General features: G+C 43.2%; 1 protein-coding gene across 1 annotated transcript in view; it reads left to right on the top strand.

Moving 5' to 3' along the window:
• The first annotated feature begins 13120 nt into the window (after positions 1-13120).
• Positions 13121-25018, top strand: part of HEPHL1 (hephaestin like 1) — a 34814-nt gene continuing 22916 nt past the window's right edge. The window contains exons 1-3 of the mRNA XM_065850788.2: positions 13121-13290; positions 23502-23746; positions 24531-24743. Of these exons, the coding sequence (XP_065706860.2) occupies positions 13121-13290; positions 23502-23746; positions 24531-24743 (628 nt within the window). The remainder of the gene's footprint in view (positions 13291-23501; positions 23747-24530; positions 24744-25018) is intronic.

Consider the following 25018-nt stretch of genomic DNA (forward strand, 5'->3'; position numbering starts at 1 on the left):
GATTCTGTTTTTCTCTGATTTTGCCCAGCTCATAGCCCTTCAGGTTGATGTGCAAGGCTCACCTCTGTACTTTTTATCTGTACTGTGTCCCAGCACTACACATTCCTTTACTGAGCTTTTTAAGTTGCTTCTCTTCACCTTCCAAAGCCTATCCCATCCTACCATACTTCATCTATTACTTATCTAGACTTGATACTTAGACTTAATTGTGTCTCTTAATTTCAAATATCTCTCAATGTAATTCTCCACTGAAGGCTTAATAGTTTTCAAACAAGTACACAATGAGCAGAACAGATATTTTATTAGCTTTGTGCTTTTCCATTTGACCACAGCAATCTGTTGTCTTTTGATCTACTACATAGATTTTAAACTGTTTGGGACCAGTTCAGTGTTTTCATTTGTGTTTGTACAACTCTTTGTACCAAGGGACTTAACCAAACATTAGGGTTTCTACCTATTACAGAAAAATACAGATACCAGTAAGCTGTATTAAATACAGTCCTCGTACTGCTTCAGGAATATCTTTAGATTTGCTCATTACTGAGGAGGATCTATATTCAGTCTTTGATGAGATCTGAACTAAACACTGCTCATTGTGGAGTACAGAAAGAATTTCAAAGAGAGCAACAAAAGAAAAGTCCCTATTAACAGCAGAGAGCCTGACTCCCACCTGATTTTTGAAGTGCTAGACAGATTCTAAAGAAATAAAAAAAAACAAGCTCTAGAACACTTAGAAAAACTGAGCTTTGTCTGTGAAGCATTTAGTGGCTAAGATGAGTGTATACAATTGTGTACATCTATTTTTCCCACTGCAATATTGACTTTGAAGGCAATGAAAGCATTTTGTGTTCCACTGATCAATGCCCCCTGATTATATTGACTTGCTGTACATCAGCTCTGGTCCTCCTTTTGTTTCTATCCTTTTAGCTATAAACTCTTTATTAATTTTCCAGCTACGTGTAGTAGCACGGGTACAGAGAGAATAAATGTAAATATGGGGAAAATCCTGTTCATCATGCTAGAAGTGAAAACCATTCCAGCCCTACAATATCCCTGGGTGGTGCAATGCATGAGCTAGAAACTGAAGAATTACAGCCCCGTGCAGGTTTTTGAAGGGCATATCTGACTGACCACTTACTCTATTAATAGATCTATCCATTTAGAATGCAACTGTGGTGTCCTAATGAGAAAATGCCCTTTTTGCTGCTGATACCCTGTGTAAGAAAAGGCCAGGCAGCTCTGCTGTTATTTATTCTAGTACAAATCTTAAGTGGTTCCTCTAAAGTCAAAGCTTTATTCTAGGTACACAGTGATACTCCACTCAATTTAATTTTTTGCCACTTTGGCACTTGACACAAATTATCCCTTGCTGCTGTTTCCTGTGACGCTTGTTAATGTTTTCTTCAAGTGAGAGAACGGGAAGTTGATTTTACCAAAGCATAATCAGGAAGCAAACTGCTCTTAAGAGGCTTTTTCTGAGCTGAGCACGTTCTGAAAAGGTTTGTCATAACCTGCCCCGAAGCCCAAGCTGGGTCTCTCTGCTCTTGCAGCAGATATCCAAGTTAACATGTCCGCCTGTATCCAGGAGGATGTGGATGCCCTGTTAAGGTGAAATGGCAGGGCCAGTGTTATTCAGGTTTTCATTTATCCAGAGTATCCCAGACCCACATAAACCCAGCTAATAGAGACTTGATTGCATGACAAGAGCACCGAGCAAGATGAGGGGCAGCTCAGTGCAAAAAGGCTCAAGTCTTTTATCAGATCAGAGGTAACCACAGTAAATAACATCAAACAACTGAGTGGTTCAGGTTACGGTGCTTATATTAAGAATATATATGAGCCTGAAGAGCTGGAATGGAAGTTATTCCGAACCAAGTTTGAAATAGGCTCTCCACAATCTTTGGAAGTATATTTACTGTATGGTACCATCACACACGTGTGGTCCTAACACACAGCTTGTTCTGGATGTGCGCTTCACAGGGACAACAGCTTGAATACCACACAGATGGATCTTATCTTCTATTTTACCTGTGGTGTGGGTTTTTTTGTTTGATTGTTTGTTTGCTTGTTGTTGTTTTGTTTTGTTTTGGTTTGGTTTGGTTTGGTTTGGTTTGGTTTGTTTTGTTTTGTTTTGTTTTGGTTTGGTTTGGTTTGGTTTGGTTTGGTTTGGTTTGGTTTGGTTTGGTTTGGTTTGGTTTGGCTTGGTTTTCCTTCCCCCCTGATACTTGGCTCCCTCCTTTTCCCGTGTATCTCCTTTATATGCACAACTCCCACTTCTACATACTGAGGCTCTCTGAGACAACATCTAGATTCTGCTGAGCAATTTTCCACCTCTGATGATGGTTCACACATCATTGACTCTGGGGACACTAGTGCCACTGGAAAGAGGTAGTCCTTTAGGAATAAACCCCATGTCAGAGACACTGTGAGCCTGGGGCACACCACAGGTTTGCACAGCCAAAGCTCTGCAGGAACACCTTCTGGGATGAGAAAGAACCATGCCAAAACAAAACCCAGCAAGCTCTGCCCATCCAACAAAGTATTACCCACTGCTTGCTTGTGTGCATGCGTGTTCATCTGATTTATCGCAGAGCTCAGTTGATTTAATTATGTGAATGTTTTGTCCAGGGACAGCACTGTGCCAGCCCCACTGTTTTCTAAAATGGCAATGAACCATGACCTGTGGCCAGCGGTTGTTTGTGCTCCTAGTGCAGAAGAACACTGTCACTGTCCAATATTAAAATAATTAGAGGTCTGTGCTTTCATTTTGCTGGTTTCATGCAACACTTATTTCTGGTTTTGGCTCAAAGGTATTTCTCATCCCTGTGTTTTGTCACTGGGTTGATCCAAGTGTGTGCTCAGGGTGCAGGTGAATTAGGAACTTAAAGCAGTACCCACTGGAAAATGCTCCTGTTTACCTGACCAAATGGAATAAATGTTGCTTCTTTTGGTGATCCTTCTCCTCCCTTCCTAACTTGCCCTGAACTGCCCTGTCTCTTCCAGGAAGCCTTCAGTAATGAAGACTAAACATTGGGAAGATAGTGAAGAAATGTGGGTTTTGTCAAAAAACCACTCATGGCATTTTTTAGAGATGTTTGGCACTCTGAGGGCACGTTTCTGCAGTCCAGGGTGGTGTTTCTGGTCAGACTGAAAGACTCGTGGCTTGGCTGGGTAACCTGGGGGATATTAAAAACTCCCATGTGAGGATGAGGTACCTGGAGCACCAATTCGGACCAGAATGAAAGAGGAGGGCAACAGCCGAGAGGTTAGGAGAGATCATTAAGTATCTTGTTATTCCAAGGGGAACTGTTCTGTCATTAACCATCCCCACCTGGTTTTGTGCCAAAAAAAAGAAAGAAAAAGAAAATCAATACTAGTTGCATTGGCATAGCTGTAATGTTTCAAGCATGTATGTGGGGCCAGGTTCGTAGCCAGAATTACTGCTTGTTAGTAAAAGTACTTACTACTTGCTTTGCCTGTGTTGGAGAAACCGATATATGTGGGAAAAAAAATGCGTAAGCCTTTGGAAATACAGCTGGTCTTGAGATCCTGGGGTCTGTCTGTTTTCCAGCTGGTGCTGGCTCATTGAAGAAAGCACAATCCATCCTCTTGCTGACACTGAAGTAGTTAGTTCGGGTTCACTTTGGGACAGAACAGTAATTTTAATGTCCACATATCTTATGTAGGAGGAGGGCCTGATGCAATTAGCGTAATATTTCCCAAAGAGTGGAGTGCCTTCGGACATTTCTTAGAACTGCCTGGGTTTCTGAAAGTGATTGTCTTTTTGCACAGACAACTGCATTATAAAACTTTCCCAGAAAATAAGCAATCTCCATTTTCAAACTATACTTTTCTGCCCCTGTGTCCACTGGAAGACAGTTTCAGGGCTTTTTTGAGGGTGAGGGGATGCTGAGGAAGGTGGACTACAGGCTTTTTTTTGTTGTCTAAAATTAGGTACCAAAAGGAGACATAAGTAATAGTCCTTTCTGAAAACGTGACCTGTCTCTGCTTACCCACATAATCCCTGTCCTTGGAGATATATCGTCTCTATCCTTGGATATATTCAAAAGTCATCTGGGTGTGGTCCTGGGCAGACTTCTCCAAATGGCCTTGCTGGAGCAGAGGGATTGGACCAGATGATCTCCAGAGGTCCCTTCCAGCCTCAGCTGCTCTGTGATGGTGTGGCTCTGCCAAGAACTGTGATATATAGGGGTGAAAGCGCAGCCCTTTGCTGAGTGCCACAGTCATGCTGGCAGCAGTGGCACTGTGCTGCCATGGGCTTTGGTCGCTGGTCCTGGTAGCAGAGCTGGCTCAAGTTCACAGCTCCCCCACAGCTGGCATGAAGAAGATATCAAAAAGCTGAACTTAAAAAGATGAACAAACTGTCTGGCATATGTTGCCATCATTCCTCAGTGGTGTAATCCATTCTTTACATTAGGGTGTGGGCCTAAACTGAGCTAAGAGCAGGACGTGCATCGACTCTGCGATGACGGCAGGTCTCCAGAGGCTGGGGGAGAAAGACAAGAACCCGCAGAAGTGTTAAAAGGGAAGATAATGGGTGGAGACAGGATCATAAAAGAGCTTAGTGAGAGATGAACCTACACACATTAAAGAAATAAAAAACCTGGAGGGCCTCCTCCATTGGGCAATCTCACTCTGTGCAAGGCCGGGGCTTTGTGCCTGGGTCTTGCCCCACCAGTGGCACAGGGAGGCAATGAGCCACGATGTCTATGGCCATCAGAGGGATCTTGGTGAGAGCCCAAGGATGGAACACAGACCTGGAAACCTGAAGCAGTGCATGAAGGATGGTTGTTCAGCTTTTTGAACTTATTTTTGATACCCTTATAATACTTGTAGTATTGCATATGCTTATGATGAGATAAGGATACTCTTCGCTGTGACCTGCCAGAAACATCGCTGCCTTTTCCTCACAAGAATTGCTTTTTGAAAGAGGCTGAGATTGTTTTAAGAGTAATTTAATAATTTTATATAACAGCTTGCATCAGGCAACCTCATCCGCTCATAAGATCACAAAAAATTCAGCTGATGTTGCCCAAGCCTGTTCACCAGCTGAGATTAAATGAATAGGATGCTTTTATTTGGGAAAAAGTAAACAAGAAAACCACCTGGATTCACAGAGCAGAGGAAGGCTCACCCAAGACATTGTGGATCCAGCTACAACCTCTTTCCACAGATGAAACTGTCTCTGAAGGAGGTGAGCGATGCAGATACCTGACTGCTGGGCCAGCCAGGTACTCCCTGGCCCAGGATGTGCCTTCACGTCCCTTCACACTCTGAAGGAAAGGTGAGATGGATCAGAATGGCGCATTTCACCCCAGAGCACCCCAGCCCGCTACACCACTGGCCTTTGTCGTGCTTTCCACCCCCTATGCTGAGCCAGTGCCAGCCCTTTCACAGCCACCAGCAAGAGGTTTCAGCATCTGGCTGGGAGCCACTTGGTTTTTTTACTCCTCTACCTGTCTGCCTGTCTAGTCAGGCATTAGATAAAGGAACAAATTACTGCAGAGCATCACATCACCACATGTAAACTCCTCTGTGGTGTGCACCCAGCCCCTGGCTCCTGGGGCTCCCTGGATGCCTGGGAGGGAAGAGGGATGAGCTACCACCAAGACCACACTCATCTCCTTCATGCTGAGCAAATGATTGACAGCAACCTGTTACCACCAAGAATTTGTCTTACATATCCAAATACCTCAACTTGTTCTTCAAGAATTTTGACCTTTTTATTTTATTTTTTTTAAATGAGTGAAGTATTTTCAATCATTGTGGCTGCAGAGAAAAACTTCCAAGCTAGATCTGCTCAAAAATCAGAGGCCAAATAAGGAGAATTAGCATTTACTATATTTTGTAAAAAAAATTTCCTTTTTTGAGAGCCTGGCTTGTGATTTTTAAATACCCCAGAATAGTGATATTGTGCTTTTTGCCTAACAGGGCACTTTTAAAAGCAAGCTGTTGCAAAAAAACTGTGTGTGGTAAGTCACTACATGCATTGCTTTTCTTTGGGCTTGTGCTCCTTTCCTCGCTGGTAAGATTAGGAGCACTGCAGGGCAGGGAGGGTGCCTGTCTGTGTATTTGCACTGTGTCTTGCTACTTGTAAAGGAAGCAAGTAATCATCACCCTTGCTGCTTTCATGTCTACTTGCACAATAGAAATAATTAATAGCAATAGTAATGCTTTGCCTATCTGCGGCTCCTTTCATCTGAAGACCTTAAAGTGCTTGACAAGCATTAACTAAATTAGCTTCCAAATACCTGGAGAGAGAGTCAGATTTAATGATCCCCACTTTGCAGCTGAGCACACAGGAGGAGAAGTGAAGGGTGAGTTACAGTTAGTCAGCTGAAATCGTGTTTCCTCCATTCTCGGAGGTTGCTTAGCACTTCTGAGGCTCAGACTGTTTTCTCAGGTGCCCAATGTTCACTTTTTACTTTCAAAACATACAGGCTGCGGACCTGTGTGATCTGCCCCAAGTTCTGTAGAAGCTGGAAGAAGCATTTCAGGCACCATGACTCATGAAGTTTCCCGTTCACACTAATGGCCTGGCCTGGGAAAAGAGCCAACTCTGCTGACACCACGTTGGCATCATCATGAGCACACAAAGCCAAGATGACTGTATCTGAGTTAGTCCTGACTTCAGAATTGCAAGTGGACTCCAGCGTAGAAACACTCCAGCTCTTACCCAGGGGTGGTGCAGCTGTGTTGGCATCATGCTGTATCTTGCTTCATAACCCTTTTGGAGAGGGATCTGCACCTGAGTCTTGTATGCATCATGGTGCAGCCTTACCAGGCTGCAACTCTGCCACAGCGTTCACAATCCCTCACTTGCAAAGAAAGATGCCAAGAACCCTGACCAACTCTGTGATCTTTAATCACAGTTACATTATCTCTCCCATGTTAAACCAAGGGTGCTCTGCACCTCCCAGGGCTGTACTCAGGAGCAGAAAGGAGAGACTGGGCAAGAGGTGATCAGAAAAGAAATCCCCAGTAGGGACTATATAAGTCTCAGAACTAACTTGAAATGACAGAAAAAAAGGCAAAGGATGTTTTGGAAGAACACAGGAAGCTCTTACAGGTGATAACTGGGTAGGTGGAAGGGAAAGTTTTTTTCCATAGATTGTAGAGTTTCCAATCGTCCTTTATAATATTAGAACTGAAAGTTTTCCATTCCAGGAGTGGCATTCTGGCTGTAATTTAGGCTTCTTCAAATAGAAAGCAACAGAGTTGCTGAAGAGCAGTAGGACTGCTCTTTATTGCAGAGCTTCATAGACACGGACGAAAGACACTTAAAGTGCTGGCAATCATCTGCAGAACCCATAAATCACATTGTTTCACTGTGGGCAATCATGCAGGCTTCCACAATGTCATTACGTTTTCCCCACTTTTTCCTTTTCAGGCAGAGAAACTGGACAGATGATGTGGTCTGAACAGCAGGTAACTTCTGTTAGTTCCACCACTGCACACAACACACTGCAATTCAATCAGCAGACCCTAAGCAAAGTGTCACAAGCCTGCTGGGAATTTGCAGGTTTATAACACTCCTGGGGTTGTTTTGCCTGGCAGAGATGAGTTTGCCACAGTTTGGAAGCCCCTTGTGCAGATGCAGTCACATAATTTCTTTATTTTCTTCCTGCAATGCCCAATACCTTCCATTCTGCCACCTGCTTTAAATAGTACTGGTTAGTTTTCCAGTCCTGGAGTTTCCCCATTTACCTGTAGAGAAAATGGGGCAATTATCTCATAGGAGGAAAACAAAAGGGACACATTTCCTCTAGAGAAAGCAAGTAGGTCAGTGCTGCAAGACATTGCAGAAGAGGATCCTGTGATGCCCATGGCATGGCTGGAGGAGGCTGGGCAGGCAGCAGAGCTGCTCAGGAGAGAGCTGAGGTGGCCCTTGGTGCTGGCACTGCTGCAAGCAGGCAGCAAAGGTGGGTATGAAAGGGTTTCAGCATGCAACCAGGTCACAGCATCACTCCCACAGTGAGAGTACAACACCCTGCTCTCCATCACCCTTGTGTTCAGAAGGAAGGCGGTGCAACAGGAGGGATGTTGCCTTGCTTCCAGAACTGGACGGGGAGCCAGGAGACCGGGCTACCTTCCTGCATGAGCACCTGGAAGTTACCTCGTCTTTCTCTTTCCTCATTTGTATAATAGGGTTAATAAAGACTCTCTCTCCCACAGTGATGATGTAAAGTTAAGCTCTTTCATGTTTGTTAGGTGCTACAATGGGCAGCACAATAGAAACTAGTAAATAATGTACCTTGAAGTTCAGTTGAGGTGTTAGCCTTGTTTTAACAGTGCAGATATTACATGAATTACCACAGGCAAGGAGCTTCTTCTAATTAGGATCAAAACTTCATTTTTTTAGCTTTGCTTTAATGGCTTTTAAGGCTGAACACAGTTCACTTGCCCAGCCTATTTGGCAGTTTATTATAATCTCTTCAAACTTGCAGCTGCTTTCAGTACAGTGTTAAATGCCTGCCTTCTCGTTATGCATCCCTTTATAATCTTCTGATTTAAGCATCTTTTTTTTTTTCAATGTATAATTAGTTTTTTTCAAATTATAAATTCAGCTATGGTATCGTCCTTTGTCATTGGTGTAACAGATATAGGATTTGTCTCATACCTGTGATGGAAAGGAAAGGATCTGTGCACAGTTTCTGGTGTGACAGGAGCCCTCTTTCCCATCTCACACCTTGGTTGAAGATTTGTCCGCAACTGGTAATGTACCAAAGTAGCTGTTCTGCAAGGAGAACATCTGCACGGAGATGTGTGGAGAAAATTATGCTGCCCTAATTACCTCCAGATAACCATTGCGGTAAATGCCCAATTGTGATCCTGAGCTGGTTACATGGATGGAGCCCAAATGGCTGGAGGACAATGCTGAGGAGCCAAGTGGGCTCTGACGTGGGAATCTGGAGGGCTGGGTTCAGTCTCTGTCCTGCCACAAAGACCTCTGGGCAGGTGTGAGTCAGGTCCACACTGGGCCACCTGCAATGTGGGCTATAGCTGCACTTCTAATATCCTCACTGATTGCAGATCTGTGTTAGTAGTTTCAGTGGCTTTTTTGTCTTTCAGTGCTCAGACTTGGAATACTCCTGGGAAGTGCTGTACATGCCAAGGAAGCCTTTCTCACCAAAGTCCTATCCAAACTTGCAAACAGAAGTGGTGAATGCCTTGGAAGGCTGATGGCTTTTGAAATTTCCAACCAACCCGTGTGAACTCAGGAGTTCACCTTGTGTCACTATCCAAGACTATAACATGAGGTTTACCTTCTGCTCACTACTGCTGCAACCTGGAAAATTATTAGAAAGTGCAATAGAATTTGTTTTTTACAGGTGTACTATGAGGGTTTTGTATTTAATATGTGTTTGTGGCTGGAGAGTGAGGGAAAACTGATGGAGGGGGAGGATGGGTTAGGTAAAAGAGTGGTTTGAAACTTGGAAGGGTATAATTCAGTTCCCAGCTTTACCACTGGCACTCTTTGTCACCTGGGGATGGTCACTGAAGATACAGTTCCAGGTGTGGTGGCAATACCAGCTGAGGGTAGTCTTATGCTGGAAACAAGCAGACAAATTCCCCGATCTTGATTGCAGTGCAGACACAAACTAACATAGCAGAGGGACCAGGAAGGAGTGTCTATGACTGGGAACTCTACTGCTGCCAGGAAGAAGCAGAGGGAACAGGGTAATCAATCTGCTTGAACACCAGCTCATCATCTGCCCAATGGAGAATGCAAACTGGGTTTCAGTAGTACACAGTCTGAATAAAGTGCTCATCTCTGAACTCATGTTGCTAAATTTCAAGAAACTGCAGATTGGTACATCCAGCTTTTTTCTTCATTGACTTGATGGCCATCACCAGGCTAACTTAGGTATTAGTTAATTCACTAACATGCATTGGCACAAGTCTAGGCTTTTGTGGATTAACCTAAGCTAATTATTGCAGTCATTCCTGATGTACTTAAAAAGAAAGCTTCATTGGTGATGTTTCAGGGCTCATTCACAAATGGGTGCTCAAGATGTTTGCCCTTCAGACCTATGCTCCTCATTACGAAACTCTGGAACCCAGCTGTGCACTAATTTTAGCCTTCAGAGAGACAGGATATCTCAAAGGAACCACTATCCAACTTTTTTGCTGAAAGGATCCTGAACAAAGGGACAAATGTAATCCCATTACCTCACTGCCGGAGGGGAGCTTCCCAGAAATTTTCCTGATGCGAGGGCATCTTTCATCTTTTTCTGACTCATGCCCACAGTACCTCTCTGGAATGTAAATGTGCCTGGCTTTAATGATGTGACAAGGTAATTAAGCGTTAACGTGTGGATGCACAGAGTATAGAACTTGCCAGATCTAGTAAGTGCTGAAGCCAAGCTGAGGCGTTTACTACACTTACAACACATTGCTGATATAGGGTGCTAATGCCCGCACATTATTCCTGTTACACAAATTATTTTTATGGTAACAGACAAAGAAATTAACTTTGTATTTGAATTTTGAATAGTAATTCCAGCAAGAAAGCAACCAGGACCCAATCCTGGGCACATTCGAAGCAACACAAAAACTAGGACATAGCACTATTATTATTTAAATGACTATAGTGCGGCCAGGTGCCAGCTCAGAATTGGACACTCCCCTTCCTACTCCCCATTAGCTCAATGTGCTTGAGTTGTTTGAGTCCACACATACATAGATTTATATGAAACTCATAAGAGCATTATTTAGTTACAAAAAAGCAGACAAAAGGTCATAGTGAAACAGTCTGGATGAAATTGTCCCTGTACCTGGTTTTAGATATCTCTAATGTCACATAAGTGGCTGATATAAGCAAATGAGCTCTACACAATCTCATTCAAAGTGCATGTTATGCTTTAAATAAACATTTTTCCTATTCAAATGCAAATGTTCATGTTATAACAATGAACACTTGCATAATAGGCACCCAGTTCTCTAAACTCAGGTGCCTGATGACAGGAGAGGGAGCTCATGGTTTGTCTTGGCTCAGGACAGCTGCTCTGGGCAAGGGAAGTGTTGACCACAGGAGGCTGCAGGGTCCCAGGCCCTGTGCAAACCTCACAGTGGGCATCTGCTAACCTGTTAAAAGGCCACCTTGGCCTTTTCCCAGCTTCATATCCCATGAGCTGACCCATCAGTCCCACCACAGTTGTGTGCTTGATAGCTGTGCGACCAGTTGGCAAAACTTCTGCCTCTCCTGCAGTCATTTTCTTTTGCTTTCTAATTATGCCTCTTAGAATCATAGTACTATTAGTTGGCATTGTTTGAGTAACTCAGTGACACAACAAAGCAGTGGAAAAGGAAGATTATTTTTAACTGTTGGTATTTTGGAAGAGAGGACATAGATTGATGTGAGATGCCAAGAGGCTGGGTAGCATGGGATTTGCAGCAGATGAATGGAGAGATGAGCAAGGTCTTCAAGATTACCAGGAAGTCTGTGGGTGCTGCTTCTGGGGATCAGGATCTCTGTTTCTACAATGGCTGTATTGTCTTATCACTTTTCCTATTTCTTATTGTTCATCAATTAACTGACTTGAGATAACAAACATCAGGATGTATCAGAGAGCAGGTTACACCTGAGGGACTCTGGCTTTTACAGCTGTGCTATGCTGAGCGTTTGCAATTGTCTGACTGTATCCTTATCCACGTATACTGGGCTTTCAGTCATTGCAGCTACAGAGATGCAATGAGTAGCCCAGAGAAACCAAAGCTTCTTTAGTAAGATACTCCATGTGTCTGTGTGCCTTGTCTCTGCATTTAGAGGAGACTCACCATGGTCCAGGTGGCTGAAGGCTGGGATGCTATGAACCTCATCTGCTTTTTGAACCCTGTGTATGACTTCAAAGCCAACTGCACACCAGTGATGGTAAGAGGTGTTCAGCACAGCTGACTCCGCGTGTAATTGTCACATACCAGAGGCTGAACCTCATGTGGCTGCCACATAAAACCGTTCACATCACTGAGCTAGGTTTTGACTGATGAAGTTCAACCTGTGGCTACCAAATTCTTTTGAGAAGCCTCTTACATCCCTTGCTGCGAGTAACTATTAGCTTCAATGGGAAGAAGTCAGATGATTCTGAAGCTGAAAAGGGAATTTTGCAACCATTAAACCTGGCAATGAGTCTCAAGTGTAATGCTGTGTTCCAGAACTTCAACTTTTTAATGTCTTTAGTCAGTTAAAAAAAGAACAAGGAGGCAGCAAGAAGTTGCAAAGTGTCTTACCACCCAGAGTATGTTACTGAAATGGTTTAGAATATCCTATCAACTAATACTCTCATAGGTTTACACTTCGCTTTGCCAAGATGATAATAGAGATGTCTTCTTAGAGGAAGTTAAGCTATAAAGGGAGGGACTGATTTTCTAGAGACCTACGTGGACACATTAATTACCAATGTTAATAAAAGGGTCATCTTTGTGTGCCTCAGTTCTTAAGTGTCTAAATGGAAAGACTTTACAAGCAGTCTAATTTTCAGAAATGTTGTAAAAAGAGGCCTCACTTTGGGCACTCTAAACCGGAATATATTTAGATCGCTTGCGATCTTAATAAATGGGTCAAAAAAACCTAGAAACTGGAGAGGCAGTGGCAAATTCTCTGATAATGCTGTACTATAAACTAGAGTCATGTCATTGAAAAAACCCAATCAAGGCAGCAAGATGCTAGCTTTAGAAATTTCAGACATGATAAAGGAGCTTTTTTTCTTTTTTTAAAAAATGAGTTCTGACAAGGATGGCAAAAAGACTGCAATATGCTGCCCTAATATGCCATCCACCTAGTCTGGAAAATACAGTACAAAAAAAATCATCCAAACATTCAAAAACCAACAAGTGACTCTAGCCTGGATAGGTAAGTGAGCAATTTATGCATTCACCAAAGAATTGGCAAAAGTCCTGCCATGGCAGCAACCTCCTCCCTAGCCCTGCTCTGCATAGCCAGGCTCTCTGCCTATCCCAGTCCAACCTACTGAAAAGGAGGAGCTTTGCTCGGTCCATTCCTTATTTATAACTTGTTGAGAGCCGGGAGGGAGGGGTGAGCTCTCTGGTGCATCCTGCTGCTGCCTGCCCGCCACCAGCCTTGCAATTACAACCACAAATGCCTCCTGCGCAGCGTGGTGGCTGCCTTCGTGCTCTTGGATTCCTCTGGCTGTTTGCGGTGGTGGAAGCAAAGACCAGAACCTATTACCTCGGGATTGTGGAAGAGAATTGGGACTATGCACCGTCTGGGAAAAACCTGATCACGGGACAAAACCTCTTGGAGGACAAGTAAGTAACTGGGGTCTCTGATAAATTGGAGACGTATTGACAAATCCAAAGAAAATTGACTTAAGTGGTTAATATTACTGTAAATATCTTAAGATGGCCTTTTCCTTGTTTTTCTTCCAATGATGCTGTCACAGACAGAATTTCAGCTTGAAGGCAAGAGTAGGCTTTGGTTGATTTTTCTTCCATTGTGGTTGACTAAGCAAGGTGATAGTATTTGAGTGTGAGGTTAAGGAACAGATATATCACAAAGTATCAGGTAGTTGTTTCAAAATCCCCTGTGTGTGTTTCATGGATATGCAGGTATTTCTGGTACTTGTTGTCCAAAGGCAAATTGCAACTTTGTCATCATCAAGCAGGGCTCTTTGCAATAAGACATATAAGTCTGTTTAACTGGCAAAAGGTTCTGAGTTTTCTCCCTGTCAGATTTATAAACGTTTGTGGGCTTGGTATGACATTGTAAAATTCAGATGTGTATAGCAGTAGAGACAGAAAGAGATGGTCTATTTATCCCTGCAATATGTGCAGTTGTGGAGATGTCCATTTAGGAAATCTATTTAGATACGTGCTTAAGCACACGACAATGAATGATCACACTGGAGGTTACCTGTGCTGAAACTGGAGTGTGTTGGTAAGCACTGTGATGAATCGTGTCCTGGCCAGAGGGAAATGGGCATCCGTTCTTGTGCTGGTGCTGCTAGACATTAAATGGGGATGGCAAAAACCCTTGGTGTATCCCTTCAGTGTGGGCTTCAAACCTGCGTGGGAAAAATTTTAAGATTTTGTTGATAACTTTGACACTTGAGAGATAGTTTGAGGATCCTTCCTCTGAGTCTAGGCTTGGGGTTGGGGTGGGACTCGTGAATGAGTGAGGAGGTCCCAGTGACCATACCAGGTCTAGAGGCACACTGGGAGCTCCATGTTGTGTCCTGGGAGCTGGAAATGGTCCTTTCAAACTTTTCAGAAAATCACAAGCAATTCCAGACTTTTCTATAGTGGCTGGTAATTTTGGAATCATTCTCAGCTGGATTTCATAAATTAAAATATTTAGCCACAAGGAGGAGGTGAGAAGGAGTTTTATTTTTCAACACAAAGTTAGGCTCAGGTTGTTAACAAATGGTTACAGCATCCAAGTCAGTAGGTGTTACATTTATAGGTAGAATTCAGGGTAATAGTTTGTTCCCAGCCCATTAAAACAGGCTTTGCTGGAAAGGATGTTCTTCAGTTGCGTTAAACACTTGAATTTCTAACTTCCCTATTGTTTTTAGCAGAGCATAGCTTGCTCCACTCCCTAACCTGGAAGACCTCTCACTAAAAATAATTCATCTTTAAGCGAAGGGCAGCTACCTGTAAATCCACCCTGATACCATAGAGAGATTTGGAATCTGCCCTTTGAAGCCTGTCTGCACTTTGTGTTCCCTGAATGTCAAGTGGCACATTTACTTCAAAGTCTGTGACATTAATGTGATGCTTTTTACATGGCATGGCAGGGAGGGATGATAGCTCATGTCTTCAGTCATCGCTGTAATGCAATAATTACAAAATTTTAATTCCAAAGGGTTTACCCACAGAGCATTTTAAGGTAGACTATACATTAAAAGCTGGGGAACTGTTTGTGATGAACTCCCTATGTACAGAATAATAAAGTGATTCTTATAACTAGTTTACTCCATTTCCAAACTGTAATGAGTGGAATTAAATGAAGTGCTATATTCTGGAATAATAGTGTGTCTGCATAAGCACGTGGACTAAATAGTGGAGCAGTAATAGCTATTTTGACTATTTGACTCTTTAGAATAACCTCCAATGTAAATTTAAAGCAGTATACTAATAGGATACTTTTCAGCTAATTAATTGGTTCCTATGGATATTATCAAAAGCATCGTTCCATAAACAAAGTTTATGGGCAAATTTTGAGCCATCTGTGCTCTGCAGACAGGAACGTTTGGGCTCGCTGAGCCTGGCACTTTTCACCGTGTGATGCATCCTCACAGCACCCATCTGATGGGAAACTATCCCAGTTTTATTGATAGGAAAATGAAGATAAAGAGGTTGCAGACCAACTGATTATCTTTAAAAGAGTTGGTGCACAAACATAAAGGAATGCTCCCTTTGATTCCAGCTAGCCCACAGAGATATAATCAAAACCCACTTATTCTTCACTACTCAATAAAAATGCTGAATTAGCAAGTGCGTCATGGAAAGCGTTACGTTACCTGGATAAGATAGCGAGATTTAAGAGATGATTTTCAATGTTGCTGTGCCAAAGCCAATGATATCTTCCTCAGCTTTTAGTTTTTAGCAGTAATGAGGGGAAAGGAGACTTTGGTAGCTGAGGCATGGGCCTGGCAGTCAGTTGAGCTGGTTCTGGCACCAGGCACACTACGTTGCTCAGCTCCCACTGTGCTGGTGCTGAGTGGGCTGCTACCGAGCCAGGAGCCGTAGAGCTGCATCAGCATCTCCCTGGGTGTGAGCTGAAAAGGCTGCCTCTCGTCAGAGCTGATTAACCCAAAAGCAGACCTCTGTTAACACAGCTGTTCTGCTTGGGTGCCCATTTTTATTACATGCTGCTGCCGTGCTCAAGGGCCAGTCTACTGCTTGCGCAGAGCAAGTATCTTGCTGTGCATCAGTGCTTCTTATGTAAAGAGAGTAATGAATCTGTTTGCCTCTGCCATTTGTCTTGTCTGCTTGAAGCCTCAAGCTGTTCCACTAATTTTCATAATTTGGAACGTTGCGAATGAATCCAAGGCGCTTCACTCTCAGCTCTCCCTTGGAAAATTAAGCTGACATTTTCTGAAGCACACAGGACTTTGGAAATCACAGACAGGTCCAAATGATGGCCACTGAGCATAAGTGAGCTGGGAAGGTGTTCAGCATTCCCTCCCACCTGATATAACTGGTGAAAGAGTTAACATCTTTAAACCACGGTGGACTGAACACACAGTGTGCAAGATACTGCTGTAGAAAATAAGGAAGGTTTCACCACCAACATATTTTAGGGAACAAGCCCATAAAGATGATTCTGGATGTACTGCAGATCCTGGTCAGATTTTGTGGGTTAGGGTGTGAATATTGCTGCACTAGGAGAGTGAGCTCAGACCTGCTTCCTTTAATGGCGACACACGCAACAGCCTTTCAAAAGAAAGATACGCCCAGGTAGTGTGGCTTGACATACATCAATCTTGCCCTCCCTGCTGTGGCTCAGCCCTAAGGATTAGAGTTTGGTTGATAATCCATTCAAATTAATTTGGTGCTAGTTTATATGATGGACACTTAAATCTTGTTCTGCTGGTGGTAGATGTTATTAAATTTTACCTGATGTAACAGCCCATCCCTTCTCTTTAGGCTACAAATCCTACATTTATCTGGGCCAAGTCTTGCACCCACCAACACTAACGGATGGTTTTTGTTACCACAGCATCAAACATGGTTTGTGCAATTTGCCTATGAGGAGATCCCACCCAGATAAATGACAGTGAAGCTGTCGTCACAGATGCTAAACTAATGGCTGAGTCATCAGGTGGCCAAATGACCCAATTGCGCCAGTGAAGATGATCATTGTGGGAAGGGTCAACATCAAAAGAGCATTTGAGGTGAAATCCTGGCTCTAATGAAGCCTGAGAAGAGTTTTGTTACTGACTTCAGTGGAAGCAGAAGTTTATCCTAGGAGGGAAACCATTATAGCCACACTTCAGAGCTTCATCTATGACTGTATGGGTTTGGCTGAACTCGTCAGTTGCATGTGTGGGTCATAAAAGGCCTAAAACATCCTTTAAGGACATTGTATTTCTCTCTTTTGTGGACACAAAGCTCATCTTGTTGTTCAGTGCTGTGTGGTCAGGGTACCATCTACAAATGAGAGTTGGCACCACTAGTCTCCTTCTACTGGCCATCCCTTTAGCATGGACATTGCATTGGCCTTAGTGCAGGAGTCATGGTTTGGTACGGGGTTCCCTTCAGCGGGTTACATGACCCAGAGGCATCCTGGAGCCATGAGCAATGTCTGGCTTACTTCAGCCATGGGGAAAATGAGGTACTCAGGGGAAATATGTTATAAGCCCAGGCACAGAATACGTAAAGAGAATAGAAAATAAGGAAGGTTTCACCATCAACATATTTCAGGGAATAAGCCCATAAAGATAGCTGTTAAAATGGTTGTCAGTCTAAAATCTATGGGATTTTAGTGGAACAACAATAAGAAAAGAAAGCTTGCATTTACTTACAGTTGCACACAGCAATGCGCAGTGGCTATTTGGCTTGCTAACTGCAGGAGAAAAGTTGGGACTCCACATTTGGTAGTTATTCAGATTGCTGATTTTTCAGTGGTGATTACAGGGGCAAACAAACTCTTTTTGGAATTGTACCAGTGGGGGATCCAGCTACAGTCTACTCAGGAGCTGTTTGTTTGGCCATGCACAACATGTAAGCTCTCTTTCAGTTTCTTACTGTACACTGTAACACAGTACTCATGTCAGCATCTCTTGAAAAACCTAACAGAGGTTAGGTTGCTGTTGCTCTGCTTCTTAAGATAAGAGGTAACTTAAATACAGTAAAAAAAAATCTTTCCTGTGTGATGAAACAAATAGGTGTAGAAATTACACCACTCCAGGTGCTACCCTAACTCATGGTCCTACTCTTAGGTGGCACATTATCTGCATGTCTAGTCTTGATTTGAAGTAGAATCTACGTGACACTTGTTTTACTCTTTCTGTCATTTGAGAGAGTTGCTGGGGGATGGACAACTGTAATTATGTTAATACTAATCTTAAGGAGTTCATTCCCTGTTAATAATTCCCTGTCTTATTCATATGCATTGCCAACTTTTCCTGGAGTTTAAAAACTGCTGGGAATAGTCAACTGGCAAAAAGAATAAAGGAAGAATTTGCATGTTTATCCTAATCTGAACAAGAACGATACGCCTTGATTCACAAGTCTGCTTACCTCTATATGTAACCTCAAGACTGACCTGTCTGGAGGAAATGAAGGAGGGGATTTCGGCAGCTAGCATTGGTACACCTCCAGGGTTGCCCTTTCATAAAAGAGGTGGGACTGGCTGGTTATCGTGACTTTCTGCACATGAAGTTCAGGCTGACAACTGAGTTGGAGGGTGACAGTCAAAATTCAGAAGAGAAGCTCATGTGTTTGCACAAGACCAAAGTAATAGAAGAGGTTCAGGTGATGAAATCATAAAGCCACCAGGAGGATAAAGTGGTTTGAAGCAAGCAGGGGAGCATGAAGAAGCAGGGACAAGGTTTGTCTTCTTGTGACAAGACAGGAATGAGAGACAGGAGACATTTTGGAAGGGAGTTCCCAGTAGAACAGGGACACTGTGACCACTGGAAGAGAGAGGCAGAGGTAGATTCAGATAACTGAACATGTTTAAACACTACAGCATTTGGAGAAGCCACTGCTGCAATAACATATTGGAAAGTCAGTGAGTGGGAACAAAAAAAAAAAATTAGGAAATGCAGTTGAAGGGAATGTTTAATTCAGTGACTGAAAATGTGAAGTGTTTCCCAAGGAAGCAGACGCTATCAAAAGAAGACAGGGAATGGTGTTTGACAACTATTGTCAAAGAGGGGAGATGAAAGGTCAGCAGGACACTATCCTGAAGCCATGAGAATCTCTGAGGGACTCTGGAGGTGGGTGGTAAGGAACTGCAGGGTGGGAGATGCACTGGTTCTAGTGGCACTGGCAACAGACTTCATGGAACACCGAGAAGAAGCTCCCACTGAAGCAAAGAAGACAAACAGCCTCTTGAGGGAGGTGATTGTCCCGCTCTGCTCTGCAATGGGGCGGCCTCACCTGGAGCACTGTGTGCAGGTCTGGGCATCACAGCATGAAAAAGTTATTAAGCTACTGGAGAGTGTCCAGTAGAGGAGTATGAAGTTGGTGAAGGGTCTGGAGAGGAAGCCGTATGAGGAGTGGTTGAAGTCACTTGGTTTGTTCAGCCTGGAGGAAACTGAGGGGAAACCTCATGGTGGCTGCAGCTTCCTCACAAGGGGAGGACGAGGGGCAGGTGCTGAGTTCTTCTCTCTGGTGAACAATGACAGAAACCAAGGGAATGGCAGGAAGATGTGCCAGGGGAGGTTTAGGATGGACATTAGGAAAAGGTTCTTCCCCCAGAGGGTGCTGGACACTGGAACAGGCTCCCCAGGGAGGTGTCACGGCCCCAAGCCTGACAGTGTTCAAGCAGAGACTGGACAACCCCCTCAGACACATGGTGTGAACTGTGGGGTTGTCCTGTGCAGGGACAGGAGTTGGACTCAATGATCCTTGTGGGTCCCTTCCAACTCCGGACATTCTGTGATTCTATGATATACTTTTCTAAAATCTTTGCCTAGGAGGTGCCTGCAACATTAAGAGTCCCCTTAAGACTTTAGTGAAACAATAAACTAGATAATTTAAGGCTTTATAACTGAACAGGTTTAATTTGGTGTTGTGGGTTGACCTTTGGGGGCTGCCAAGAGCCCACCAACCTACTCACTGCCCATCCTTAGCAGGACAGGAGGAGAAAATTAGATTAAAAGCTCATGGATTGATACAAAGGCAGTTTAATGGAAAACAGCAAATGTTGTGCATGAAAGCAAAGCATAAAAAGATTTATTCTCTATGTCCCATGAGCAGGTGACATCCAGACACCGCAGCACATGTAGTGGTTGCTTTGCAAGACAAGTGCCTCTACAACAAATGGGGTCCCTCCTCCTCCTCTCCCTCAGCATGTACTGCTGAGCACATCTTATGGTGTGGAGCATCTCTCTGGTCAGTTGGGGTCAGCTGGCCTGGCCGTGTCCCCTCCCAGTTCTTACTCACCCCCAGCCCACTGCCTGTCATGGGGCCATCGCAGCCTCCATCCAGCCAGAGCCAGCTCCCTCCGACACATCAGCTGGCTGCACTGTGGCACTGGGTAGAGAAACCAGCCCCACAATTTGGCCAGAAGATCCAGGCATCTGGGAGTGCCGAGGAGAAGTCACGCCCACACATCTTTTCTATGAACTTCCTATGGCTGATACCATTAGCTTCAGTGTGGGTAGTCTTTCTGCGAAAGACTTCAAGCACTATAATGTGAAGCACAGCAACACTTCTAAAGTGGCACAGAGCTACCAGCTTCTTGTAAGGCTGAGGTGGGCACCCAAAAGTCCTCCTGGATGAAATGGGGCAGCCTGGACTCCTAGAGTGGGACTCACAACAACCAGTGTGCGCTGTTCTCAGGTACTGAGGGAAACCAAAAGGACATGCTGAAAATACATGTCTCTGCATAGGTAGAAGAACTGGGCTCTATTCCTCCCAGACAGAAGGAAAAGTGAGGCTGAAGTGTCTGCACTCCAAGAAACTCTCAAACATCAGGGCATTTGGGGTAGGAAACTCTTCTTCCCCCTGGAGAGTGTGGATCTAGAAGGAAAAGAAGCTGTGAAAGAGTCTGAGTCTAACACAACAGCCAGAGCACCAGCAGCATGTAGGATTTGTCTCCCACAGTTGATCGGTTGTTTTCTTTTGGACAATGATTAAGCAAAACCAATAAATAACCAGGGTCAAGAGGCCAGGTTGCTCCTTCCATGCTCCCTTTCTGTCTCCATGACTCTCACATTGCTTGATGCCTTGCATAGAAGAGCATCACCTACATTGTGATGGGCTGCAGCTGATACCCAGTGCACTGATGGTGTGGGCTCTGCAGCTCTGAATGGGTGGAGGATTTGAGTGGACCTCTTTTCAGAAAGCTGGCACTAAAAGATTTCTTTTCCTGACTCCTAGATGGCTTTAAGTAGGAGGCAGACACAGATCTAGCCAACAAGAACTAAGGAAGTCTTGGGTCTCTAAACCTACAGAGTTTTTTCAGCGTGATTTCTCTAACCTCGGTACTTAACCGGATTTTTGGGATCCCTGATTTATACATTATGCATGATTTATGCATTTGAAGGAGTTGTGCTCATATCAAGCATTTGACAAAGCCCAATAAAAAAAATACACTTTTCTAGGGTACAATTCTCCTTCTGCCAGAGAGACAGTGTCCCAGGGGTGTGAAGTTATGGGAGAGTGTGATGCTGTCCAGCCAGAAAGCCAAGGACCTAAGGTCACTGTCTTCATGGGGAAAGAACAATACCAGTGCAGCATCTCATTTGAAATATTCGGTGGCTGATGAAAATGGAAAAAAATCTGCTGAAAAAAGTCTCATGGAAATAACTACTTTCTGAAAATAAAGTCTATTTTGTTTTTTTCTAGAGAAAATTTCTTATAAACCATTTAAAAAAAATCAACTTATAATTAGAAATAGGACATAGCCACATGAATACATTGCCATAAAGTAAGGCAGCATGTGCATTTACACTGCACTACTACTGACACAACCTACTACTCTGTAGTAAAGGCTCTTGTATAATAGCAGCTCTTTCCCCCAGGCAGTGGAAGGTATCTTCTCGGTGAGCATTGTGTGACTTGCCAGGTCTTGCTGTGCACACAGACAGTTACCGCAGACCTGCTAATTCACTGAAAATCCAGACTTCTTGGCAACTCGTTCCTTAACCACACTTTTGGGGTGTATTTGTCTTACACAGGTTATTCTGTGAAGAAGCAGACTGAGAAGTTTCTGTCCCTTCTCCTCCATCCTAGCCAACTACTTCTGCCACAGCAGTATCATCACCAACATTTTCATTTGTGCCAAAATAGCTCTTGGCTTGTTATAAAGCACATTATTCAAATGAAAAAGTGTTCTTTTTGGAGGCTTTTATATTTGGAACATTTCAGGGATCTGGTTTAGACAGTGGCTGTGGAGGTGTCATGACCACAGATGGGGGATGTTGTGAGTTACATTGTCAAGCAGAGGCTTAAAAAGGAGGAGCAGTGGATCTTGTGGTGAAGAAGTTACAGCAAATCATACATTTCAACTCATGTGATGTCTGACACTTACGTCGCTGGCACTGCACAAAAGGTGCAGGTTCAAGCAGGTGAACTGCCCAGTCACAAAAACTTGCTATGAGTATGAAATTGCTATATTTCTGCCAACAATACTTCAGAAAAACTTAACTGAGCTTTTTTATGAGTTTGTTAGGAAGCATGAAAGTTCAAAGAATATTCAGGGGATGCAAAAACTCACGGAGCAGTCAACTCTGATGAAATTTGTCATATAGTCTGCTTCTGGCTGTATAGCAAAGGGGTTCATTTCTACCCTTTTTGTGGGGGGCATTTAGGGACAAAGAATGTGTATCACACTTGTCAGCTGTAACCTGAAGAGAAGTAAAAAAGATCTTATAACGGATGGGATGAACATGGGTTGCCAGTATGATGTTATAGTTAAAAAGGTAAAACTAATTCCCAGTTGTGTAAAATATTGACTGTGAGCACCACAGTCTTTAGTTGGAATATTACTTGCCTATTGTGTGCAGTTCTTATGTTCAGACTTCAAAAGAGATAGAGAAATATTAGAAGGTTTTTAGAAAAGAGCTTTGGGAAAGATTTGTTGCATAAAGAATGTCAGTGCACTTGGTTTGTCCAAAACAAGGGTAGGACACAAGTTAGTCAATTAATTAAAACTTATGCAAGTGCCTGCATAGAAAATAAGTTCTTGATGGTATGTGGTTTCTTTGATCTGAGAGAGGGCTTGGTGGGAACCAGTGGTTGACGTGTAGAGCTAGTTGATGTTAGACTGCAAACACAATTCTAGATTGAAGGTAGCAGGCATTTAATAGCTATAATATGTCAACCACTGACCATATGGTGGGTTCTCCACTACGTGAAGTTGCTATAAACATATACTCTGGAATGTAGAAATTATGCATGTCATACAAAAAATATTCCATGCTACTCTTCTGGGGTGTCAAACTAGTTTATTAGAATAGTTCTTATTGGCTTTTGAAAAAAGTTAGTTTAGTTTTCTTTTCCTTCTGAAAAGTCATTCTTTCAGAAGTGAGGTTTCAAACCTTCGAAAGAGGGAGAAGCTGCTAAAACTGTACAGAAAGGCCTGAGTGGCTGCTCCTCAAGTGAAGACTTGCAGTGACCATACTAAAGACCAGACTTGCAAGTAGGATGGCTGTTACTCTATGGAAAGGAGCTCAGACTCTACTAGCACTGGTTTACTCCTCAGCTTTTATTCCACCAGCCTTATATTATATTATGATTTGTCCCAGGGAATTATTTATCTGTAGTGCAAACGGTAGTTATTTGATCAACTCTTAAAGGAGTTATTTTGCCTCTAAATTATTTTCCCTTCCCAACACTAGGTTTGCAAGTGTGTATGCAACAAGAGGAGCCAACCGGATAGGACGTGTGTACAAAAAGGCTATTTTTAGGCAATTCACAGATGACACTTACTCCCAGGAGATCCCTAAACCAGCCTGGCTGGGGTTCCTTGGGCCAGTCCTCAAGGCAGAACAAGAAGATGTCTTTATCATCCATCTAAAAAACTTTGCTTCCCGCCCATACTCTGTGCACCCACACGGGGTCTTCTATGACAAGGACTCTGAAGGTAAAAACTGGTTTGCCCTTTCTCTTTTATCTTTTCCCCTGGAGTAGCTAATACCATGGCTAAAAGTTTGTCCAAGTATTTATTGTTCTGGCCATTGACATCAGAGGACTTTAGATCACTCTCTCATAAACTCATCAGTAACTGAAGCTGATGACTAAAACCAGGAACAGTCTCATCTCCCAAAACTTTTGCCACAAACCTTCAGTGCTTGGAACCAACCCAGTGCTGAAACAGGTTGGGTAGGTCTTTTTTCCTTAATTATTTTCCTGAATTATAAGTCACTGAAGCATCTTCCCTCCTTCCTTCTATTATACTTCTTCTCTGTTTGAATGGATGGATTTCTTGTAAGTAAATGTTTTCCTTTCTTTAGGGCTATAACAGAAATTGTTTTCAGAAACTAAAACCTATGCATGTATATTTTGGTTAGAGGACTGTATGGATTTGCCTATATTCATTACTCTCATCAGTTTTCTGTTAGAAGATGCACGATGTTAGCTGACAAAATGTGTAGATGACTGATGAGAATAAAGAGCTGAGGAAAACTTAGAGTCTGTTAATGCATTTTTAAAGCCTTGTCTACTGGTAAATAATGGATTTTAACTGTCAATATTTTTGATGGTTTTACCAGAACTTCTGAAATTTTTCACAATTTCTCAGCTATTCCATGTTTTGAGTGTTGTAATTATTTTATAAATCTGTGATAAAATAGAAGAAATTACACATTTATTTAAGAAAAACAGTCAAGGGTGGGGCTAAAGCTTCCTTTTTCCTTTTAATGCATTAGGAGCACTTTACCCTGATGGAACTGGCGGTAAAAGCAAAGAGGACGACTTTGTTGTTCCTGGTGGAAATTACACGTACACATGGCCAGTAAGGAAAGATTATTCCCCAACTTTGGCAGACTCAAACTGCTTGACTTGGATTTACCATTCTCACATTGACACACCAAGAGATATTGCATCTGGTTTAATTGGGCCACTGCTGGTTTGTAAAAAAGGTACTGAGCTAGAAACACTGATAAAGCAAGCCCCTCTGCCAAGCTTGGCATCTTAACAGTCATTTTTGCTTTCAGGTATAAACATGATGGTCTAGAGTCTATCCCTACATAGCCCATAAAAAGGGGAAAGGAATAGCTGGGCCATTCCAGGAGCATCCCAGGGTAGGTATTGTAGCTCTGGGACGACCATTCCCTTCCTGCTCCCCTTTGACTTCATGAGAGATTCATCTCGGCTGGTGGAGGGACCGCAGCATGCCCTGTGGCCAGCTGGTCAC

This window comes from Patagioenas fasciata, chromosome 1, assembly GCF_037038585.1.
Source record: "Patagioenas fasciata isolate bPatFas1 chromosome 1, bPatFas1.hap1, whole genome shotgun sequence".
Classification (NCBI taxonomy): Eukaryota; Metazoa; Chordata; class Aves; order Columbiformes; family Columbidae; genus Patagioenas; species Patagioenas fasciata.